The sequence below is a fragment of the Clarias gariepinus genome, chromosome 14 (assembly GCF_024256425.1).
Source record: "Clarias gariepinus isolate MV-2021 ecotype Netherlands chromosome 14, CGAR_prim_01v2, whole genome shotgun sequence".
Classification (NCBI taxonomy): Eukaryota; Metazoa; Chordata; class Actinopteri; order Siluriformes; family Clariidae; genus Clarias; species Clarias gariepinus.
In genome coordinates, this window is record NC_071113.1 from 24,870,592 (window position 1) to 24,885,886 (window position 15,295).

Sequence of the window (15,295 nt, forward strand, 5' to 3'; positions counted from 1 at the left end):
ACGTCAAGTAGTCAATAATCAATTGACACTCTAATCTTGGTAAAATGTTTAATTGAAGACTTTGAGGTCTTGGTGAATATTTTCCTAACACAGAGAGAAATTGTACAAAGCAACCATGCCTGTGTCCACACAGTAGTCCTTCACAGTCTTTACAAAGGGTGCGTTATTTGAAGATGAAAGACTACGGAATGTCACAAAGTTCAGATTGTGAGATAGTCCTTTAACTTGTCCATAATTACAGGCATTCTCTCCACAGGGATCAGACACACCGTCCGGAAGGGTTTCATAGGAACATCATCGAACGCCCATCGTCCTGAGTGACATGAATCGGCTTCCTCCTGGACGGAGTAGTTAAACTTCACCACAGCTTGCTGTGAATGACAGACAATAAGCCATGAGATCCACAACAGAAATGATGCACATGTACATGATATTTCCATATTGAGGAATGTGGCAGATTAACTGACGGATGTTATTTTTCTGTACCTCGTGAAAGAACTCCTCCTCTGCATTGACGAACATGGGAAGTTCTTTGGCAGGCCCTCGTGCTGGGATGCTCTTGGCTTCCTGGCATGTTTTGCTGATCATAAGCCAGTAGTGACACTTCCCGCTGGGTTTATTGGTCCGCTGTGCTTCAGACATCTCCTCGCTGTTCAAACATCAACAAATTAAAACATTTTACACAAACGGGTTTCAGCATGTCGGTTGACATTCAAGAGGCAGTTTCACCTTAAAAGCTGCATATTGCGCCTTAAACTGTTTAAAGTTCAATTGCAAATATTCCATCTTACTCTTAAGAGAACTGAGAAAGAATTTTTTTTACTGGTAATCATTTTGTACATTAATCTTTGTATAATATTTTTTGAATACTATATAATAATAATAATATTTTTTTTAAATAAAAAGCTTTTTTTCTTTAGATTTTGGATTGCCTCTTAGAGGAACAGCAACATTTTACAACCTCTAAGAAAGAACAAAAAAAGATTTTGCATCCAGTCTGGTGATACAGGGAATAATTATCACAATATGTTAATTGTTTCTTTCTTCCCTATTTCTAATATATATCTGGCAGGCAATTTAGTTCACAGTAAGGAATTTATACATTAAAACATTTTAATTACCACTTAAAAATAGGTTTTTATGGGCTGTCATTTTGTGGTTGCATTAGTTTAAATGTCATTTGCAAGTTTTTGAAAAAACATTTCGAGACTTGTAACATTATGTAGGTATATAATTTTCCAACAAACACATTAGCTGCACCTGTCCACTTTCTTAGGAAAAGCAGCAGCATACAAATCTAGCCACATGAATGCTTTGAATACTCACAGCAGCTGTGTGTAAAGCGGCAGGGCGATCTGTGGGGGGACGTTTATAAATCGCTCACTGAGCAGCAGGCCGACGCTTTGAGACGTGTCCTCCATCACCTGATGGAACTGCTCCTGAACAGCTGCTGAGCACACTTTCTCACACTGTCCTAAAACAAGGTCCTTTATCTGCTCCACACACTCCATACCCTGTTCAACACATGCACACGTTTTATTTATTATTAAAAAGAATTATGTTAAGTGTATTTGGCAATAAAATAAGTTAATCATATATACTATGATCTAGAACAAATTTTTACAATGTATTTAAATCCTGATATTGTACTGTACCTTTCTGTCAGTCAGGTTAATAATACTGATAAACCCAAACACTTCGTCTGGATCCTCATTATCGCTGTCATCAGGCACCTCAGCTTGCTGCAAACAGATACACAAACTTAGCATGAACTTTCACACAGTGTAAAACATTAGCTTTATTGTGATGCTGCATAAGATATTTTTTAAATCATGGGGTGGAGTGACTGGTTTCCTTACTTCCCAGGCAGCCCTCACATCTGTGTTTCCTTTTCAATTAGTTACCTGGACAAACTTAGTCCTGGCGGAATCCCTGCTTGCACTGTGCACTAAATATACATTCAACTTATACATTATGCGATTATAGCATAACTAACTAACTCCCATTCTCTTTATAGCTACATACTGTATGGTACCCCTGAGCACCCAGTGATGCAGTGACGCCCTCTGCCCCCTGTACCTGTCTGACTCAACCTAGTGTCCTGCTTCGCGTTGGAGATCTCATCGCATGGAGGCTCTTTGTAGTCTGCTTAGGATGCATGCGGTGACTGGGGATGGTTTTACTTCACTATAAAAATGGTCTTACACTTAGCTGAGGCAGGCTTTTTTACTTGTGATAGCAGACGCTCAATAGCTCAGGACTAAAATTCCTACAAACAGTTTTGTACCTAAATCTCCAGTAACATGATACTCCATATATACTCTGAAATAATTATATAATAATAATATAATAATATATACTTCAGACTCTAAATTAACTTGTATGAACACATCTCCTGTTATACTGAACTTTCAGCCCTCCTAACACACAGTATGACTTCTATCTGATATCACTTATATGATGGGTTTCCTGTTTGCCATCTCAGGGAAATTTTCCTTGCTGATGTCGACCCTTGGTTTACTCATCAGAGACAACCTAATAATTATGTCATCCCACATGTCATACAGATTTTAAAAAATATATATTTTGTTAAGCTGCTTTGCTCACAATAATCATAGTTAAAAGCACTATATAAAACTTATTTAAAAATCACTGAAAACACATTTAAGGATCAACTTTTTTTTTTTAGCAGTTTGCAATATCAGTTTCAATCAGCATAAGACATTCTTTAACAAACTACAATGAACACTCGTTCATTTAAATGTGCAGCTCTTGTCTGCAGAATGTTCAGTCTGAAATCCTACTTGTAAACATTAGACAGGCAGACAGACGGATATATATATATATATATATATATATATATATATATAGAAAGAGCGAGAGAGAGAGAGAAACAGACAGGTGAGTAGGTAGACAGAAATAATACCAATTCTACTTATGATTATAAAATGTAGTAAGTAATTCTGCCAAACAACTGCTAATAAAGTATGAATAAATGAATGTCTCACCTTGATGACGCTGCCTATGTGATTTTGCTGGATGATGACGTCAGTGAGCTCGGAGATGTTCACGTGCGCCTTAAGGAAAAGCTAAAAAAAATAACGAAGTCATAAACAAATTCCCTGCTAACATATATTTTGCTACATTTACTGTACCGTTTAACATTACTATAAATGTGCGTTTCTAAGTCAGATTTACCTGTTGCAGAAGTTTCTTAATGCCGTTGAAGTCGTTGTCTGATATCGCGTGCGCCTCAAAGTCCACCACAACTTCCTACAAACGCAAACATTGTCACGAATATTGAAACATTCCGAACATAAACTAAACTAAATAAACACTAACCAGGTAGTTTATTAGGGGTATAAACGTTAGCTAGCAATGCACGTCAATACTGGACTGAAAACTGGGCAACACGGCTAACTGACCTCGTTTATTACTTCTTCTTCTGAATCTTCACTCCCCTCTCCCGAATCCTCTAATCCTTCATCTGAGCTGTCAGCACTGTCTTCGGGATTTTCCCCGCTTCCAATAGCTCTTCTTTTCGCAGATGAAGCCATGCTGCTGCCCAGAAACCGCTGAGAGTGTGGTTGAAGTTACACGCGTTGGTTCACATACAATGCGAACTGTCCTTCATTGGTTACCATTCCGGCTCTAAATCTAATTCATTTCTATCTCACGTAGCTGCTATGGTAGAGCCAACATGGCGGCTGTTTCTTTCGTTAAATGTCCAAGGACCATTTTGTGAAGGAAGTGGAGTGACGACAATAAAGTGAAAGTAACATTATTCAAAATAAAGGACTTACATGTTCACAATTAGGAATGTGAAAAATAATAATAATAATAAAAATATATTTATTTTAAATATATGTAAAGCAAGTAAAATATGAAAACTTTACTTCTTTTCATCCATTGTACCATAGTGATTTATAATTTTTGGAAGGGAAGCGATTTAATTTTACTAATATCTAAATAACATACGTGACAGATTTACATTTAAATTTAGGCATTTGGTAGACGTTCTTATCCAGAGCGACTCACAAAAAGATAACACTAGGCATCTGTAGAATATACATAAAATATTAATTAACAATTTTCTAATGTTTTATTTTCTTTTGTAAATGCATATGCATTGTGAATGCATCTGCATATGGTAAAAACAAAATCAGTTAAAACTGTCTTCGTTAATTTTAATTTTTTATTTTTTTTATTAATGGCAAGAACAAAGTACAATAAAAGTAATTTTACATACAAAGAGGTAATAATATATACAAAGCACCATTGGTATACAGAGCAAAGATTAAATAAATAAATAAAAAATATAATAATAATAATAATAATAATAATAATAATAATAATAATAATAAAATAAAACAGAGTAGAATCTCTAAAATAAATTAAAAAGAATACATATATTTACTGTTTTAAGTGCTTTAAGGTTCTGGGATGATGAAATGGTTTGGATATACTGCTAAACCTCTTTTTTAAAAACAATAAACAAAGGATTTTGCCGAGAGAATTTACAGCGATGAATATGAAATTTAGCTAGAAATAATAGTAAGTTAATAATAAAATATTCATTAGTTTTATCTTTTTGTATATCAAAGAAGCTAAACAGTACATCTGTAAACAGCAAAGAGAAACCCTGGAGCACATTGTGATTGATAACATTGGAGAATTCAATCCAAAAAATTTGTGTGTGAGGACAATCCCAGAAAATATGCGTATCGGTTTCATTGGTGTCACCACAAAAAGAGCAACTTGTATCTATATCTGATTTAAACCTTTTTAAAAACTCTTTAGCTGGGGAAAATCTGTGTAATAGTTTAAATGAGATTTCTCTAACCTTGTTAGTTATTATATATTTTGAATACAGAGACCATACTTCTTTCCAATCAATATGATCAACAAAATTCTTCTAATAAGACATCACATATGGAGTTGTTACAAGTTCCTTTTGAAAGAGCAATCTAATCTTATAATTACGTGATTAAGGATGTGACAAAAAGCATAGTTTTCCTACTGGAAATTCAAAAGGGCCCAGAGAAATAGATGAAGTGCTGGTTGATCTCACAGAGTCTCTTAAAAGCATAATAGCTCCTTTAGGAACAGCGTCCATGACAATGGAGAATTCTTTGGGAGTTACTGGGAAATCAAACTTACATAAGAACTCTTCATAACTTAAAATAAGACCTTCTGAGTTTAATAACTGGTAAAACAATCAAAATGTTTTTTTCAAACCAATTATTAAAAAATAGAGATTTTTATAGTATAGTAAGAGTATACTCTTATATACAATGTCTTGATTGTTCCAAATGAAATACCGATGAGGAGAGAAGTTATGTTTAAAAATTAAAGACCATGCAAGTAATGCCTGTTTATGGAATTTAGATAAATTGTAAGGGATTCTGTCAATACTATAATTACAGATCAATAAGAAAGGGAGACCACCTAATTTGGAAAAAAAGGGTAATTGGGGATAAAATTCCAGACTGAATTAGGATTACACAGAAACTGTCCAATTAATTTTAAAAGTGTTATTTAAAGAAAAGAAATCACGGAAATTCAATCCACCATACTCATTATAACAGACTTTTTAACATAATGGATTTTGTTTTTCCAAACAAAATTAAAGAGGATTTTATTAACAGATGTACAGATTTTGGTCTTCGTTAATAAATCATTTTGATTTGAGCCTTGCGCTGCTTTTTCTTCTTCTTCTTCTTGGTGTTTACCGGCGGTTGGCCTCCAATATGTTGCATTACCGCCACCTTCTGTCTTGATTTCCCTCATCTTCCTTTCAGTTTAAATGCCTTTTTTTAGTCCCATTGCCAAAAATCTATTATATGCTTGTTCTCTTTCGCTTTTTTTTTCTAAAATACATTTCATTTTTGTATTTAATTATTTTGACCTTTATTTATTTCGTTTATATATTTGTTAATTTACATTTACATTTAGGCATTTGGCAGACGCTCTTATCCAGAGCGACTTACAAAAAGTGCTTTAATGTTTACATCATTGGATACATACTTACACTGGGTTAACTAGGTTAATAACTAAGTGCTATTAGTCCAACACAATTGGGAAGAGGTTATGCGTTTTTTTTTTTTTTTCGTTTATCTCAATTTCCGGATCTCACATATTTTATAATGTTGTATTGTGACTAATTTAATATTTACAGGGTTTAGTTTAATTTACGAAAATAAATAAATAAATGGAATTTCGGGTAGTTTCCGGGTTCCTCCTGACGTCGCCATGACGACGGACAGCTGGCGTTACGTGTTCCGGAAGTGCAGGTGCACCGTTACGAAACAGTTCCACCTCCGGCGTATTTGCCCGACTTTCTAAGTGTATTTGACGGATTTGTGTGTGTCGCATTGTAAGGTTTCCATTCGGCGTTGATGTAAGAGACAGCAGTGAAGAGAAAAATGACTTTAAACCAGAATCACTCCGAGGGAGGAGGAGTCATCATCAACAACAGTGAGAGGTAAATAACGCGTGCTGTTTTCAACTGTTAAGTAAATCATGTACATGTAACACACACTGGTATCTAAAACAGATCCAATTAAAACGATTTAGCAAACCGACTATAGTGTGTTCGTACTTTAGTGTAACAGTGATCGAGCCGTGGCCGCTGTATCAGATTATCTATCTCTTATAAAAGATTAGAGTGACTCAGGGAGGGAGCAGCACACAGGCGCTGGGGTGTAACAGGGCCAAAGTCCCCAAAACATCAAGAAACCATTAACTGAGGTGATTTGTGTAAATACACAGAGCCGATTAATGTGAACTGCAGGTATCCAGGAACGGTGTAGTAATTTCTTAACCTTATCACGTGATGCATATATTCTCTTAACCCTCTTTAAGCACCATGGACAGGGTAACTGTTTTGTATGACGTCGTCACCTAATACTGTACTAGAGCACTGGGCTGGATTCTGTATATATATATATATATATATATATATATATATATATATATCATTTATAGGAATTTTGTCCACTCCTGGATAAAAATATCCATCCATTCAGCTCTAATAGTGTTGTCTTAAGTGTTGACAATCCAATATTGTCAAACCATTCAACACTGAATCTTTTAAAGAGTGATGGATTAGGAGATCTTGAGCCATTGGATAGTAACCCTTACACAGCCTCCTCACCCCACTACTCACACTACCAGTGTGTGGACAGACCTCTTATCACCCACCCCCCAACCCCCTCACTTCCCTCCATAAACCAACCCTGTCCACCCCAGCCAGCAAACCATTAATTACTGTAAGCCATGGAGCCCTTGCCTTCCCATCTCTCTGCTCTTAAACCTGTAAACAGACCCTTTACCTCCCTGTCCCACTATATCTAAACTAGTACACAAACCCCTTACCTCCCTATTCCACTATTTCTAAACCATTACATAGGCCACTTACTAACTTATGGCACAATTTTAAAACCAGTACACAATCCTCTTACCTCTCTATCCCACTATTTATAGTCAATTCAAAAAGTGAAACTTATACATTATGTAGATTAATTTCACACGTGTTTATTTCTTTTAATTTTGGTTATTATGGCTTATAGCTAATGAAAACCCAAAATTCAGTATCTAAGAACATTGGAATATTGAGGAAAAAGTTCAATATTGAAGACTCATAGGGTCACACTCTACTCAGTTTTCAATTAATTTAAAGCACCTGCAAAGGTTTCCTGAGCCTTAAAATGGTCTTTCAGTCCATTTAAAGTGCTAAATGGACAAGTACGTAAGAAGTTGGCTGTTCACCGAATGCTGTCTCTAAGCACAGTAATGGAAGGAATGGAAAAAAAATGGATTTTAAATAGAAGGAAAAAATGTGGTAGAAATAGGTGCAAGCAGTAGGGATAACCGCAGCCTTGAGAAGATTGTGAAATGAAGCCCAGAATCTAAATTGTTGAGGTCCATTGTAAATTATCCACAGTTAGTTGGGGAGCTATATCATCTGCTAGTGTTTTATCTGGTCCAAGGTCTGCACACCCAGCACAGCCGTCTACTAGGAGGTTTTGAGAGCACATTATGCTTTTTTCCGCTGACCAGCGGTTTGGAGATGCTGATTTCATTTCACACTGCCAAAAGTACTAATACCTGGTTTAAGGACCATGGTATCCCTGTGCTTGATTGGCCAGCAAACTTGCCCGACCCAAGCCTGATAGAGAATCTATGGGATATTGTAAAGAGGAAGATGTGAGACAGACATTTCTGTGTGAAAAATCTTATTTTATTTTATTATAATTTTTATTTTTTTTATTGGTCTAAAGTGATATTCCACTTTTCTTAAATACTGTACTAAAGTAGAGATGGGTGCGTAACTGCCAAGGACTACCGAACCATTCTGGAGGACCATGTGAACCCAATGGTTTGAACATTGTATCCTGAAGGCGGTGACGTGTATCAGGATGATAATGCACCAATACACACAGCAGGACTGGTGACAGAGTGATTTGATGAACCTGAAAGTGTAGTTAAGTTAAATAAAGTCATTTTATTCATATAGCACACTTAAAACAACCAATGGTTGACCAAAGTGCTTTACATAGTACAAAGACAAGACACATCAAATTAGACACATCATAGTGCAAAGAAAAGACACATCAAATTAAATTACATCAAATTACTAATACATACCACTAAGTTGAACATCTTCCATGGCCTGCACAGTCACCAGATCTAAATATTATTGAGCCATTTTGGGGTGTTTGGGAGGAGCAAGTCAGGAAAAGTTTTCCTCCACCAGCATCACATAGTGACCTGGCCACTATTCTGTAAGAAGAATGGCTCAAAATCCCTCTGGCCACTGTGCAGGACTTGTATCTGTCATTCCCAAGACAAATTGATGCTGTATTGGCCACAGAAGGAGTCCCTACACCATACTAATAAACTATTGTGGTGTAAAACCAGTCTCAGTTTTATTGTCCAACCCCTGTACATCAACTTTTAATAATATTTAAATTTTTTGACATGCCCCTGTATACATATGTTTATATATCCTTGTACCATCCTCATATGAAGACCATTAGGTATAATTCATTCGCCAAACTCCTTACTATTTAAAGACATTAAGTTCATAATTATCAGGTGCTTATAAAGAGAAACACTGAGGAGAAAACAAGTAAAGTCCTGGAAGGTTAAGGCAACCTAGGTAATTTTAAACAAGCCCATCCTGCAGGTGTAAAGATTTTACATTATATTTACAGAAACAATCAACATATACACAAAACAGAAATACTAAATTGTAATTATTTACACTCAGTATTAAATGAGGAGTGTTTTCTTTTCTTTTGTGCTACAGTATAATTTTGGGATCTCAGGCAAAGGTTTACTATTAGGAGAGCACTTAAACGAAGCATTTTTGTTTTCCTTTCTCTTCTTAGTGTCTTGATATCCTATGAGAATGTAGAGCTGGCGTTCACTGATGCAGACCATCTACCAGATCTGTTTAGAAAGAGCAGGAAGGGGACAATCTATCTCACACCGTACAGGGTAGGTATAATGAAAGAGGTAAAACTCCTTCAAGAAGACAAAGACTGGGTAGACAAATGTCTGGGTGTATGACAGTTATGGATAATGTATACATGTATGGGTGTTTATTACTGTGACAGTCTCTGTTTATGTTGTAATGCTGGGTTATTCTTTCTGAAAGCCCGAATTAGAGGGGTATAGAGCAAAGCAATCATAAGAAAATACCTACATGGAGTATTGTCATGTATTATTATTATTATTAATAATAATAATCATCATCATCATCATCATATTTTTTGTACAGAAATGATGATTCAGGTAATTGTGTTCTAAATTGTCAGAAAAGAGTCAGAGTGATTTTTAGGCATTGCAGATTTAAAATGCAGAATTTACTTGTACTCATTCTTAGAGTATAAATGTCTGTTTGTTTTTTTGCTCAGGTGATTTTTGTGACGAAGGGGAAAGAAGCTTTGCAGTCATTCATGATGCCGTTCTACTTGATGAAGGGCTGTGAGATAAAACAACCTGTGTTTGGAGCCAATTGTGTTAAGGGCACTGTCAGTGCTGAACCAGGAGGTAACAACTTTAATCTATTTCTGAACTAGATTACCAGCATGAAGCATAATCTGTCATAAATGCCTTAACAATGGGTTTGAGTGCACTTCAGTATAAAACTAATACAAAAACACAACATTGAACACTTTTACGAATTCATATACTGATATACAGTATATATTCGCTTTAATATTATTTACTCCTGTATGTTTTATGCAGCATGTATTCACCAAACATACGTCTTGAGCGCCCCCTCATTTCTTTATATTTTACTTCCAAAGAGCCAGAGCTTCTTGTATTTTTAAATTAGCCTTGAGGAATAGTTTTCCAGGCTTTCTGAAAGTCTCTCATTTAAGATTTCGCTTCTCACTTTACTTGCATCTGAGCAGATTCAAAGGAATGTTTTTTGTTTGCCACAAATTGACCTATGATTTATCCAAGCATAAAACTCTAACCCATCTAACTTAAGCCACAAACCAGTGAGAAACAGGTCCAGATGATGACAGATGTTCAGGCCGGTGAAAATAATAAAATATATATAATTTTAATCTGTTAAGACTTTCTCTTTCTGTAGAAAATTCTTGTTTTTTAATGAGTACATTTGGAAATTTAGAAATTGTTCAAAAATAAACTGTTCAATCAAATTAACCATAAATCAAGCAGTCTGGGTGACATCTAACACTGGTTATTCTGTCCTGAGAGATCACCCAAGTTTTTTGTCTCCTGTAGGAGTGATCCAAAGTTTTCAATTAACCTATGTTCTATTTTTTAGCCAGTAACACATATAAATATACATATAAATATGGGATGTGTGTATTTTTTCAGTCACGAAAGCTTATGTACAAAAGAACACAGTTGAGCTTTGAGACCGGCTTGTGACTGTAAGGGTTCTATTTTTACATAAGGTGATATTTTCACTACACTGTGTATTCCTGTTTTAAATAATTATAGCAACTGTAAGACATAAGTGCTAAATGATAGCGTTAGTGCTAAGTTATCATACAGTATTCCCTAATCCTTTATTGAACTGCATGAGTCATCAATAATGAAAGATAAAACCTTCTGTTTAAGAATGGATATAAAATCCGTATGTTAATTAAGAACCAGAATTGGCTTGTACTCCTTAAAGCTCTTAGAAATATCTTTTGCTTTCTAGGTGGTTGGGAGGGATCCACAACGTTCAAGCTGATCTTTCTCGCAGGTGGAGCTATTGAGTTTGGAAAGTACATGTTGCAGGTGGCTGGTCAGGGTAAATATAACAACTGTTCCCAATGTTTATTAGTTTTTTTTTTTTCATTATTATTATTATTAATGTCAAAAACACTGGTTTAAGAAAGAAATCACTAGACACCAAATAAAGGCTTAGATTGAAAACACCATGACAGTACTGTACATGACATATTGTATACTCTTTCCTTGGAATGCATGCATAAACAGTATAGTAAAATTATTTTCGAAATTATTTTCAAAACTTGGGTCGGAGCGCCCAGTCAGCCAAAACAGGGTTTTATTCAAGATCCCATTAATTTTAGCTTGTCAGTGTTGAGATAATCTTTTGATCACTAGTCCAGATCTTTAACTGCTGAGTAGGTGATGAAGGTGCTTGCTTAGCTTTTGCATATTGTAACATACTTGACTCTTATAATTTATGATACCTGTTGTGTGCTTAATACCAAATTTTCAAATTTTTTCACAATCGCTTCACTTGAAACAAAATACTGAATGCATGAATTGCATATTTGATTTCGCCTCCTAGCCTTCAGAGGACTGCCTGTGAGCCCTAATCTTGCCTGTCCATACATGGCTAATGGTGCATATGCGTGCCCACCTCCCCCTCCACCCAACGGCATCTACTCCACTGGAGCACCTCCTCCTGGCTATTCATACCCTGCTCCTCCACCTCCAGGTAATGCACCGTGTGTGAAATGCATTACACCATAATGCAGGTCTCTAAAATTTGGTAATGCATGTACATTTTAAAACATGCAAACAGGCGAGTTACTTAAAAGACCTACCGTTCTGATAGATACGTTTATATAAGGTCCCTTAAAATAGATTGTAGATTTAAAAACTGCCTTATTGTTAATGCTCTTCCTATTGTTAATACTGTTTATTGAGATGATGATTAGTGCTGTTTTTTAGCTTCCCTGAATGATTTGGTGTGTTTCCAGGTGCACCCTATCCAAATCCTCTGGGTTTTGACGGAGCCGCGGCCTACATGCCTCCTCCACCGTACTCTGCTTCACTGGCCCAAGCCCCTCTGGACCCTGGTCTACCGCGAACACCTGCAGGTCCGAACCACAGCCAGGATAATCATAACCTTTCCTGATGTACAGTACTGATAAAAATTCCTAGGAATGCTGTAGAGCAAGAGGGGAAAAGCAGAAAAAAGGCCAGTAAACAGTAATTAATAAAAAACAAAGTCAATATTTGTCATGACAACACTTTGTCAACTCACTTAGTGTCAGAGACAATTTGTGCAGTTTTATAAGGGAATTAGGTATTAAGTTTGACTTAGCATCCTGCAGAACCACCCACTGTTCTTCTGAGGACTTTGACTGTAGCATCGGCTTCTTTTTTGTGTGCAAACCCAGCCGCTTCCTTTTGTTTGTTTGAAAAGTGGTGGCTTATATCATGTCCTGCTTTCTTTTCTGGCATATAAATATTTTTTTTTTTCGTTAACTTTTAATTTTATTGTGGAATATCGATGTTTGAAAATCAGACATGTTTTTTCCCTGACTTAATGATGATAATTTTTCAAAATGCATGGGAAAGTTTATACTAAAAAACACAGAGGACAGTACTGTGCAAAAATCTTAAGCCCCCCTCATTTCTTCATATTTTGCTTCCAAAGAACAGACTTTCATATATTTTTAATCTAGTTTTAAGGAATATTTCTCCAGGCTTTCTGAAGGACTTTTTGTCTCTCATTTTCAGTCCAGCCAGTACAGTACCTGACCAGTTTCAGAGGAATGTGTTTTGTTTGTTAAGCCACACAGCAACCTATGAATCATTCAAGCATAAAAGCCGTCCAACTTAAGGCATGAACCAGAGAAAAATAAATACAGATGTTGCCAGATGATCAGGTCGGTGATTAGTATACTGCTGATGCTGAAGGCTGTGTGTTTGGAACTGACGGAGGGGAAATGAGCTGCTGCTGAGGTTTACATAAACATCACATTTTTTAAATCGTAGCCTGTCGCAGTAAACATTTGTTCCCATTTCTTTAATCAGCATCATTTAATTTAAAATAAGGGGCGGCTTAAGACTTTTACACAGTACTGCACATAAATTATACAGAGGGGATGGAGACGATTCTTGATTAGCAATTATAGCTTGCGTGCATCATGTCGACCTCTTCTAGACTGGCTAGAAATCTGGTAAGAGAATAAGCGACTATATAATTAATTGCTGATTTTTTTCATAGTCTAATCCAGTGTAACCGAGCCCCATTATAATTAGTGATAATCTGGGAATTTAAATACAAGAATGCTAGGGCAGATTCATGAATATGTTCTCAATATTACAGCGGAAGCCAAAGCAGCAGAAGCAGCCGCCAGTGCAAGCACTGCTACAGTTGCTCCTACTCACGTTTACCTGCCAGAGGTAAGTTTATCTCTGATCTGAAACCTGCCATCTAACGTGATTACTTCTCTTTATCTTCTGTAAAGTGCCACGGATAGGTAGTCTCAGACTTGGACTTTTTCCCACAATTTGTACTCATAGAATTAGGAAAGAAAATGGACTTGAATGAAATTTTTGCATAACCACTGCATAAGTATATACTACCATTGGTTAAAAAATTTAACTGGGATATTTTAACGTTATGAGTTTCCTGGTTATGAACCACTGTAGAGTAGCTTTGGTAGTCTGCTTACGGTGGTTCAAAGGTACACCTTCACCCTCGTCCTGAGTCTCTTGCAGAATGAAAAAGGTTTCTACCTAAGCCTTCATACATGACCAGTTTCTCAGGCCCTTCTTATAAAAAACATTACCACATCATGATGCTACCACCAAGCTTTAATGTGGTGATTATGTTTTCAGGATCATAAGCAGTCATGGGTTTCCATCAAACCAAGGATAGTCTTATATCACCAGATACACTTCTGCTTGTGCTAAGCCTCTAACCTGTGCAACTTTAAATAAGATTTCTTATGCCTTTTATTTCAACAATGGTCAAGCTTCTTTCCGAGTTTCAGAATTGCTGACAGTATATATCAGGATAAATCGTTGCTCATTAACTGTTTATAAGCCACTTATCTATGGACATCATAATTGTTTTTTGTTTGTCTCTTTCATAGGACAAGCCACCACCTTACTCACCTCCTGAAGACAAGAAGAATCAGTAAATGCAACACCAGCAAAACCTAAAGTCAGCCCTTAAACTCCTTTTAAATGCCGCTCTCTTTTTCTTACACACATAACACATACACACCTTGTAATCAGTTAATTTTATTAACTTTATTACCCATACTAGAAGTCTATTCCAAAGAGCAGTAAACTATTGAAGTTATGAAGAAAGAGTGGAAATGCAAATAATGTTAGGTGAGCGGGAAGGAGTTGAAGTTCTAGGGCTTATCAGGATGACAGCAATTTTCCTAATGTTATATTTTTGCCTTTGTAAAGCTTTGACTGTTTATTGGATTAGATTTGGGAGTTTCTGGAGCTGGCGTAGTTGGCCATGTTTCATAAGATAGAGGGCCAGCACGATCTGACTGACCGCGTGATGAGAAATACTAATCATTCCTCTATAGTCATTCAGGCACTATACTTCCTAGACATCCTCCCTCCATGTCTTGAATGTGTTTAACCTGAAGGCACCTTAGTATACCTGTGGATCTGCTGTCCCTGTGCGATTCTCTGGAGCATGACCTAAGTTAACACTGCACTTTACCTTTGTTGTTGTGTGTCTGTACAGACTGCTCTGAACAAAATCTTATCCGCAAATACTTCTTGCTGTTAAACAGGTCTTAATTTATTTGGATTATAAAATGTGTAACCATCCAAGCATGCTCTCAGCTGTAATGTCTAACAAAATGGGTGTATTTTATTAAATTAAACATGTACCAGTTTAAAGGTCTGGTTTATGGGCTTGTCTTTTTTTTTTTTTTTCTTTAACACAAAAACATTTTAAAATACAGTCTTCAGGGTATCTGCAATCCAGATTCCATTACTCTTGTCCATTTACTCTTGTCCAAGTGACAGATCTACCTCCTGGACTGGCAAAAACACGCTATATGGTACAGGTCCTTGTCCA

The 15,295-nt window shown here is 36.2% G+C and overlaps 2 protein-coding genes across 2 annotated transcripts; one reads left to right on the forward strand and one right to left on the reverse strand.

Annotated features, from left to right (window-relative positions):
- Nucleotides 1-34: 34 nt before the first annotated feature.
- On the reverse strand, nt 35-3,699 carry bccip (BRCA2 and CDKN1A interacting protein). The gene is made up of 7 exons (XM_053511257.1): nt 3,426-3,699; nt 3,199-3,273; nt 3,009-3,089; nt 1,656-1,742; nt 1,327-1,514; nt 487-649; nt 35-371 (listed from the first exon to the last, which is right to left on the reverse strand). Exons 1-7 carry the CDS (start codon nt 3,555-3,557, stop codon nt 201-203), a joined length of 897 nt encoding a protein of 298 aa, XP_053367232.1. The 5' UTR covers nt 3,558-3,699; the 3' UTR covers nt 35-200.
- A 2,572-nt stretch (nt 3,700-6,271) lies between these two features.
- On the forward strand, nt 6,272-15,150 carry wbp2 (WW domain binding protein 2). Its single transcript, XM_053511764.1, has 8 exons — nt 6,272-6,484; nt 9,396-9,504; nt 9,924-10,059; nt 11,195-11,287; nt 11,795-11,944; nt 12,210-12,329; nt 13,568-13,644; nt 14,340-15,150. The coding sequence occupies exons 1-8, from the start codon at nt 6,426-6,428 to the stop codon at nt 14,385-14,387; spliced, it is 792 nt and encodes a 263-aa protein (XP_053367739.1). The 5' UTR covers nt 6,272-6,425; the 3' UTR covers nt 14,388-15,150.
- Nucleotides 15,151-15,295: the final 145 nt, after the last annotated feature.

What these genes read in the sequence shown, in the direction of transcription:
- bccip (XM_053511257.1), bottom strand. Translation starts at nt 3,557, where the DNA reads ATGGCTTCATCTGCGAAAAGAAGAGCTATTGGAAGCGGGGAAAATCCC. An exon ending in AAGAAGAAGTAATAAACGAG is followed by an intron (nt 3,274 to 3,425) that starts GTCAGTTAGCCG and finishes TTGCGTTTGTAG; the next exon opens with GAAGTTGTGGTGGACTTTGA. An exon ending in TTAACCTGACTGACAGAAAG is followed by an intron (nt 1,515 to 1,655) that starts GTACAGTACAAT and finishes TGTGTTGAACAG; the next exon opens with GGTATGGAGTGTGTGGAGCA.
- wbp2 (XM_053511764.1), top strand. Translation starts at nt 6,426, where the DNA reads ATGACTTTAAACCAGAATCACTCCGAGGGAGGAGGAGTCATCATCAAC. An exon ending in TGTCAGTGCTGAACCAGGAG is followed by an intron (nt 10,060 to 11,194) that starts GTAACAACTTTA and finishes TTTGCTTTCTAG; the next exon opens with GTGGTTGGGAGGGATCCACA. An exon ending in CTCACGTTTACCTGCCAGAG is followed by an intron (nt 13,645 to 14,339) that starts GTAAGTTTATCT and finishes TCTCTTTCATAG; the next exon opens with GACAAGCCACCACCTTACTC.